Raw genomic sequence first — 9,074 nt, forward strand, 5'->3', positions numbered from 1 at the left:
ATTGACAATTCCAGACAGTTACCAAAAGTGACTTGCTTGCTAAGTGACTTGCTTGCTCCTTTCCATCATCCATTCCCATGGGATTACAGACCAAATTGTATGCAAAATGATATGACTAATATTATATAGCCTATTGTAACAAAAATGCCGTAAGGCACTTCAGCCAAATGTATGATTCATTGGAACTATTTCATTCCTGTCACAAAGTTCCGTGTACGTATTGTGTACGTAGTTCAACAGCGCGCTGACGTCATCGATTGGATCATCTCTCCTTTCTCGGTCGGTGAAGCTGTCCAGGCTCTCTGCGTTGTTGTGTCGTTCAATGCTTTCATTTGTGGCGAACATGGCCGCTGTTCCAATCTCCGCCGTTCCCAACACGTCCACGAACAACGATGGGATCCTTATAGGCGACAGAGTTTACTCTGAAGTTTACCTCACTATCAGCAACTCTCTCATACCGGAGGAAAGGCTTCAGCCAACCCCGTCTATGCTCGATGGCCTCGACCTGCACACGGAGACCGACCTCCGTATCCTGGGTTGTGAGCTAATTCAATCGGCTGGTATTCTTCTACGATTGCCACAGGTAAACACTCAAATGTCAATCCATTACCGTCAACATCTAAAAAACATAACTAGGTTACTATAGTTGCCATTGTTTTAGAACTCACCTCTTTGTTTATATAACCCGTCAAAATGAGGCTACGGAAGGGAAATACCCAAGCCAAGGCCTAACTCACAGCTAGCTAATTTATTGATTAGTGTAATCTAGTAGGCTAACTTGGTCAGTGACGGGTCAATTTATTGAATCAGATGTGTTATTTAGCGCAATTATCTGTGTTATACTAATGTTACTTATATAATGAAGTAGTTTAATTTAAACGTGTAGAGCGATTACATCCGGGGCTGTTGGATGACCAGGACAAAATGGCGGATGTCTGCTTTCAATTCCACGATAAACGATACTTCCGTCTAATGTAATTTTGTTCTTTACATTACAGGTGGCAATGGCTACGGGTCAAGTTCTTTTTCATCGTTTTTTCTACTCTAAATCGTTTGTCAAACACAGTTTTGAGGTAAGTCAGTGACTCTTTCAGCTGTTTAGCAACAGTTAGTTTAGCTACGACACTCACAGACGGAACGATCTGTGACTCACCGGTGGTGTGCGAAGAGGGAACGTTTACATTGGCGGCCATATTGTCATTTACTGTAAGTTAGAGTAGTTGGTTTGTCACATAACCCACATAGGCCCGTTTTAAGTTTGAAACCATTCCTAACTGATTGTAGCTATCTAACATTTGATTTGATATAGCTTACCACTTTATATAAAGTGTTTATCATTGCAAGGCCCCAGAGTAATGTTAGTGTTTTGATAGCTAACCACATCTAGCTTCATACGCTAACGTTCTGTTATTCTATTCATGTCCCCCAGATTGTTGCTATGGCCTGTGTCAACTTGGCGTCCAAGATCGAGGAAGCACCAAGACGATTCAGAGACGTCATCAATGTTTTTCACCATTTAAAACAGAGCCACAGAGGCAAAAGGTAAGCATCCATATAGAAACTATCCTTCATTCCTTCATTTCTGTTAAATGTACGTCAACCATTTGTGAAAGGGCAAATGTATTCATCTGGCATTACATGAATTAGTAACTATGTTTTCAGTATCTTGCATGATGTTAATCTGATGTATTCATGTGACAGTGACCTTCTGTTGATCCATGTACTCTAAACCATACTCTAAAACGTTTCAGTTTCCTCATCTCTGATCAATGGTAGTTACAGCAATATATTCACAGCTACCTACATAGACAAGTAGTTCAGTGAAAGGTGATGCATTAACACATCTAACCTAAAGTGTTGCTTTGCCAAGACAAAAACCAACTTGGCACCAGAAGACAACACTGTGCTAGACGAGTGTCTTTCTTTGACCAGAATAATCTGTTCAGTTCCAATTCTAAGGCTGTGGTATTAACTTGGGTTCTCTTTTCCCTTGCAACCAACTAACAGCGACCAGCTACATTTACCAAAGCCTGGGTGATGTGGAATGGTACGTAGAGATGAAGCAGTCGGCATGACAACCATGAGCGAGGTGTCACCCCCCCTCCCCTGGGAGACGCCCGTGGTGTGAGTCACTGCGGTGCACTGGGATCGGGGAGGACAGGTTGGCCGCAGGTCCTAGGCTGGGAGCCTTGGGGACTCCTTTGACTCAGTCTAAGCTTTGGGTGTTTGCGGATCCTGTGGTAATGTAGCTCAAACACTACATACAGTATGTACTACAGAGCAACCTCCCTCATTCACCAAATGGCATTCGTGGCTTTCACAGAAATATCACCTTTTTCTTTCCTCTTAGAATATTTGCTGAATTGTTGATATGCATATGTTCACGATCTAGATTTAATATTGAGGGGAGAGAATATGTTTAAGAGCTGGGTTGGTGGAGTTTGTTTTACTCTACATCACCACCTGTGACTGGACATAAGCTGAGTTCTTCAGGTGCTTGTTTTTTAGTGTTTTTAGATTTTGTTTGGAGGAAATTGACCATGGTATGCTAAATTTAAGTCAGTCTGAAGTAGATGTAGCTATTCCACCTGACTGATTTCAGCTTGTGTAGTAACTTAGAAACACAAACTGAAGCTGTACACATTTTCCATGTCACATGTTTTTGTCATCCTGTCTAGACTCCACTGAAGTCAGGAAATTAGTAAATCAAACTTGTTTTTGTGCCATGAAATACACGTTTTAATTGTAACTTTGATCATGTTTGTGATCTAGTAAATGTTCAGTTAGAAAATGTATTTAGTTCTGACTGAGATCTGGTGCCCAGAGGTATTAGCTACAGAGTCATGTTATTACCATGTCATATCAGAGTACCAGATAGCTAAAGAGTCACGTTGTTGCCATTATCATATCAGAGTACCAGATAGCTAAAGAGTCACGTTGTTGCCATTATCATATCAGAGTACCAGATAGGAATGCCAGGACACTTATATAATTTCTGCTGTGGCGTCCTTAATGTTGTGGGCAGGTTCTGTGTGTTAACTGGGAGCTACCAGGACCGAATGGGATGAGATCTGTGCTGCATTAGTTCCAGGTTTTTATCTGGGTTAATAAGAGAGATTCTAGGGTCCTTTCCACGCTTCTTAGAAGTTTATGCTGTTGGGGTTCAGATGAAAAACACGTCTATCTCAATGTGACTCTCCTAGTTAAATAAAGTGTACATCAACATGTATATTTTTTACACCCAGTACATGTACGAGTCTAGACAGTGATGTCCAAAGTCGAGTATATTTGTTGTCTTTAAAAACCTGAGTTTTGATCTGTAAATGGAAGGGTTTTTGGCCACCACTCACATTTCTAGTCTCGTGGGTCCATTTTCTTACAATGAGTTTTTTAAAGTGCATGTTTTGTAGGTAATCGTAGTGTAGGCCCATACCTTAAGGATTTTCTTTCCATAATGTGGTGAAGTGTATGTTTGGCTTGTAATGCTTCCTTATTGGGTGACTGTATGACTGAAGTCAGTCCAATTGATTTTCTTTTACACAGTATTTGTCATCACCTAAGTTGAGAATATATTTTTTGCGTCCCATTTCTATTCCTAATACAACAATACAAGGTGAGGAACTGATTGGCTAGTCTAGTTCCACCCAGGTTTGGTCATGTTTAGGGTTTGTTGATATTTCTGTCAAAGCTGTGATGTGTGGTGACTTCGGGCAGACATTGGACCGTGTGACTCAAAAGCTTCCACTGAAATCACAGGAGCCAACTAAACCCCTAAAAAAACACTCAATTTGGGCCTGTTGCTTTAAGTTGGTCCAAGGGGAAAAGAGAACCAGTCAAAGAAAGCAGAAGGGTGCTTTCTTTTAGTCTGTTTTTGATGGGGGGGAAACATTTTTGGTTATTTTCATTCTTTTTATAAAGCAGGAGTGCAAGTTCATTGATTCTTGATCAGAACTACATTAATACCAAAAACCAAGTGATCAAAGCTGAACGGAGAATCCTGAAGGAGCTGGGCTTCTGTGTACACGTCAAGCATCCGCACAAGGTGAGACCCAGTTACACCTCTCACAACTCTCATACATTGCAACCGGTGTTATTCTGACTCAACAGTTACAGCTACATTTATCTCTCAGCATTAGCTTTAGGCCCAACCTATCAGACTCCACTAACACTGCTGTTCAGTTAAGGCTGTGACGGTTTCTGTGACTCGCATGACACCGCTGTAGTTGTTGTTCTAGAACATTGTTGAATTCTCAGCACAAGGCTGGTGGTTTGCATTCTTCGGTCTAGGGATTGTGAAACCGCGTTGGTTATTGCATAATGTCAATTGGTCTTCTTCCAGATCATTGTCATGTACCTGCAAGTCCTGGAATGTGAGAAGAACCAGACTCTGGTCCAGACCGCCTGGTAAGTACATGGCCTGTACCTGAACTAACCCGGTACCCTGCGTCTGATTCCACCCCTCTGTAACCTCTCTTCTCTGATGGATTCATTATTGAGACCTGTTTGTTTTCCTCTTGTCCTTCACCTGGCTATTTATAGTCTGATTCTGGTGCCCAAGGAACTCAGTTTAACTTTGTCCTTTCTCTCTACTCTTTGATTAAAGGGTAGTCCATGCTGGTAAGTCTCATAAAGAACCTCTGAACTCTGCTCCTCCAACCACATGACCCCAGGAAGCTCCCCCCATTGGCTGGCTGCCCTTCTCGGAGACAGCCAATCCAGTGAGAGCTCTCTGCCCGAGATCCACTGAAAGGGGCGGGCCTTTCCCAACTGCCAACATGGTCTTGTTTTCTCTTGGGGGTGTCCAGAAGGATTTGTGTTTTTTGGGTTTGTGCTTACAAGGTTAAACTGTTTTTTCTTTGTTTGTTTTTTAACCAAATAGATAGCTCTAACTACAATAGCATATATTTTTTTCTAGTTGCTTGCTTTAGATTCGAAGTAAGCATAGTTTTTTGTTGTTGACTGGATCGTTTTCTGGGTATGCCTTTTTGATGCAGTAGTTAAAGTGTGCTGTTGAACTGTCTGTTTGATTTTTCACAAACTGATGTGGTCTCCAGACATGTCTTTCAGGATGATCCTGCTCAGGCTTTGACACCAAGGACCTGTCTCGTCACCCATCCATTTCCACCGGCCATTTAAAAAAAAATCAGTAGTCGCTGTCTATAGTCTAAGGTTCCAACCCTCGTCCAGTCTGGGGGAGTCTGTTCTGGGGGACCCTTGTGTGTGCTGCTTTTCATTTAGGACAACAGTCAGACAGCCTCTATCTGACATCATTTGACCCCCCACACACACACACAAGGGTCACGCTCCAGGACTGGCTCAGAATGGGGAATTCAGCGAAGACAAGTTTAGATTTCAATGTCTTTAGAGCTAGTTTTTTTGTTTGTTCCATCAGTAAAGCTAGGTTTTGCATATCAGACCCAGCTTCCATTGAATCCTGACGGGTACACGTTGGGGTGGGATCTGTATAGGGTGGGAAAGGATTGCACCAACAGTCTTCTGTTCTGTCACCCCTCATTTTCCTGTTTCTGTCTGACTGCTTGCTAGGTGACAGTCTGAAATGTCTGTTGTCTGTCAGATGTTGTCATGCCTGAGCTATAGCTTATCATGGTCACTGAAACTCAAGACAACTAGCTACAATTGGAATCCCACTTTAAAACATCTTGAACCCTGATAGCTTCCATCAACCGTCACTGTTCTACACATGGCAGCTTTGTGTTGGCCTTTTGATGTGGAGTTCAGGGTTACCTAGCGACTCTTTAACTGCCGAGAGCATCATGTCTGACCTGTCCAATCGGATCCTTGATCTGCGGTCCATCTCCTCTCTGCCAAGGGATAAGTCATTACCTATCTGGCCGATGGCTGCATATTGTAAAGGGCTGCTGTATGTCTCTGGTCACCTCGGTCTGCTCTGCATTCCCTTGCTGTTTGCATGCATACTTTTAGACAGGCATGTCCTCTGAGAATGGTAGGACGCATGTCCACCTCTGAATAGGACTTGTGTACTTTTTTGTTTTGGGTGCCGTATTGTCTTTAGATGGTATTGGGCTCTTGGATACTCGTCCTGTCCTGTGTACAAGCTTTCATCTGTGACGCTGCATGTCCAGCCCAACACCAACATGGATGAGAGAGAGAGAGAGACAAAGCTAAACTAGAGTCTCCATACTGTTTTGTGTTTTACTATTTCAGATGTATAACTGTCTTTATTTGAGTGGTCACCAACTCTGGTCCTGTAGAGCTGCACTGTGCAGGCTTTTGTTTCACCCCTTGCACTAACACATGGTTGATGTAACATGGTCAAGCTGGAACAAGCCTGCACATCCTTTAGCTGTTGAGGACCAGCTGGTGACTGCTCAGACCAGTGTTTCTGTGATCTGGTCTGTTGGGGGAGGGACACAATGCTATGGGAGGAGATGGTGTTATGTTTCTGTATGTTGCTTGTGTCCTTGTAGGAACTACATGAATGACAGCCTTAGGACCAACGTGTTTGTGAGATTCCAAGCTGAAACCATCGCATGTGCCTGCATCTACCTGGCTGCCAGAGCTCTCCAGGTACTGCCGGATTGGATTTGGCTTCTCCTTTTCATCTCACCTTCTCTCCGTCTTTCTCCTACCTCTTCCAATCTCTAGTCTTCCACTAGCGGAACCCCTCGCCAACAGCCAATGAAATTGCAGGGCGCCAAATACAAATCAACAAATCTCATAAATCAAATTTCTCAAACATACAAGTATTGGGCACCATTTTAAAGATAACATTCTCGTTAATCCAGCCACAGTGTCTGATTTAAAAAATGCTTTACAGCGAAAGCTCCACAAACGATTATGTTAGGTCACCACCAAGTCACAGAAAAACCCTGCCATTTTTCCAGCCAAAGAGGAGTCACAAAAAGCAGAAATAGAGATAAAATTAATCACTAACCTTTGATGATCTTCATCAGATGACACTTATAGGACTTCATGTTACACAATACATGTAAGTTTTGTTCGGTAAAGTTCATATTTATGTCCAAAAATCTTATTTTACATTGGCGTGTTATGTTCAGTAGTTCCAAAACATGCAGTGATTTTGCAGAGAGCCACATGAATTTACAGAAATACTCATTATAAATGTTGATGAAAATATAGATTAACTTGTCTTTAATGCAACCACAGTGTCAGATTTTTTTTTAACGGAAAAAGCATAATGTGAGTACGGCGCTCAGAGCCCAAACCAGCCAAAAGAAATATCCGCAATGTTGCGCAGTCAACATTAGTCATAAATAGCATTATAAATATTAACTTACCTTTGATGATCTTCATCAGAATGCACTCCCAGGAATCCCAGTTCCACAATAAATGTTTGATTTGTTCAATAATGTCCATTTATGTCCAAATGGCTTCTTTTGTTAGGGCATTAGGTAAACAAATCCAAACGCGGGTTCAGGACCTGCCGAACTTCGGACGAAAAGTTCAAAAAGTTCTATAATTCCATTGTTTCGAAAAGCAATGGAACGAGAGATACCTCTCATGTGAAATGCGCGTGACTCAGAACGAGGCTACTGACAGATCTCTGACTCAATCCCCTCTCATCCGGCCCCCCTTCACAGTAGAAGCCTGAAACAACATTCTAAAGACGGTTGACATCTAGTGGAAGCCTTAGGAAGTGCAAAATGACCCATATCCTACTGTATTCGATAGGGGCTGAGTTCAAAAACTACAAACCTCAGATTTCCCACTTCCTGTTTGGATTGTTTCTCAGGTTTTTGCCTGCCATATGAGTTATGTTATACTCACAGACATCATTCAAACAGTTTTAGAAACTTCAGAGTGTTTTCTATCCAATACTAATAATAATATGCAAATATTATCATCTGGGACTGAGTAGGAGGCAGTTTACTCTGGGCACCTTATTCATCCAAAAGTGAAAATGCTGCCCCCTAACCCAAAGAAGTTAACTAAGGTGCTGTGTGTTTCTGTGTGTCTGTAGATGCCTCTCCCATCCAGACCTCACTGGTATCTGCTGTTTGGAGCCACGGAGGAAGAGATCAAGGATATCTGTATCACCACCCTCAAACTGTACACCAGGAAGAAGGTACATACTGGGGCGGCAGGGTAGCCTAGTGGTTAGAGCTTTGGACTAGTAACCGAAAGGTTGCAAGTTCAAATCCCCGAGCTGACAAGGTACAAATCTGTCGTTCTGCCCCTGAACAGGCAGTTAACCTACTGTTCCTAGGCCGTCATTGAAAATACGAATTTGTTCTTAACTGTTTGCCTAGTTAAGTAAAGGTAAAATATTCAAATAAATAAACATGTACAGTATCACCCCCTAACCTAGCAACCCTGGAACCATGGTCTTGTTCCTCTATGCATCCTCCTGCTGTATGATGCAATACACCTTAACCTCTCAACCCTCCTGTCTCTCTCAGCCGGACTATGACCACCTGGAGAAGGAAGTGGAGAAGAGGAAGATGTCTCTGCAGGAGGCCAAGCTGAAGGCTAAAGGGATGAACCCTGATGGGACCCCAGCTCTGTCCAACCTGGGGGGCTTCTCTCCTGGATCCAAACCCTGTGAGTTTACCTTACTATGGTTGTTCATTTAAACCCTGTGAGTTTATCTTACCATGGTTGTTCATTTAAACCCTGTGAGTTTATCTTACCATGGTTGTTCATTTAAACCCTGTGAGTTTACCTTACCATGGTTGTTCATTTAAACCCTGTGAGTTTACCTTACCATGGTTGTTCATTTAAACCCTGTGAGTTTACCTTACCATGGTTGTTCATTTAAACCCTGTGAGTTTACCTTACCATGGTTGTTCATTTAAACCCTGTGAGTTTACCTTACCATGGTTGTTCATTTTAAACCCTGTGAGTTTACCTTACCATGGTTGTTCATTTAAACCCTGTGAGTTTACCTTACCATGGTTGTTCATTTAAACCCTGTGAGTTTACCTTACCATGGTTGTTCATTTTAAACCCTGTGAGTTTATCTTACCATGGTTGTTCATTTAAACCCTGTGAGTTTACCTTACCATGGTTGTTCATTTAAACCCTGTGAGTTTACCTTACCATGGTTGTTCATTTAAACCCTGTGAGTTTAC

The 9,074-nt window shown here is 42.3% G+C and overlaps 1 protein-coding gene across 2 annotated transcripts; it reads left to right on the forward strand.

The window, feature by feature from the left end:
- Window positions 1–252: 252 nt before the first annotated feature.
- On the forward strand, window positions 253–9,068 carry LOC115124645 (cyclin-L1-like). 2 transcript variants are annotated; one of them, XM_065014763.1, is made up of 8 exons: window positions 253–583; window positions 999–1,073; window positions 1,430–1,542; window positions 3,919–4,042; window positions 4,340–4,404; window positions 6,450–6,549; window positions 7,964–8,068; window positions 8,403–9,068. In XM_065014763.1, the coding sequence occupies exons 1-8, from the start codon at window positions 323–325 to the stop codon at window positions 8,574–8,576; spliced, it is 1,017 nt and encodes a 338-aa protein (XP_064870835.1). In that variant the 5' UTR covers window positions 253–322; the 3' UTR covers window positions 8,577–9,068. The 2 variants fall into 2 exon arrangements, with proteins under 2 accessions (XP_064870835.1, XP_064870836.1); XM_065014764.1 differs by having other exon boundaries at window positions 255–583; window positions 3,922–4,042.
- The last annotated feature ends 6 nt before the right edge of the window (window positions 9,069–9,074 follow it).

Source organism: Oncorhynchus nerka, unplaced genomic scaffold, assembly GCF_034236695.1.
Source record: "Oncorhynchus nerka isolate Pitt River unplaced genomic scaffold, Oner_Uvic_2.0 unplaced_scaffold_63___fragment_2___debris, whole genome shotgun sequence".
Classification (NCBI taxonomy): Eukaryota; Metazoa; Chordata; class Actinopteri; order Salmoniformes; family Salmonidae; genus Oncorhynchus; species Oncorhynchus nerka.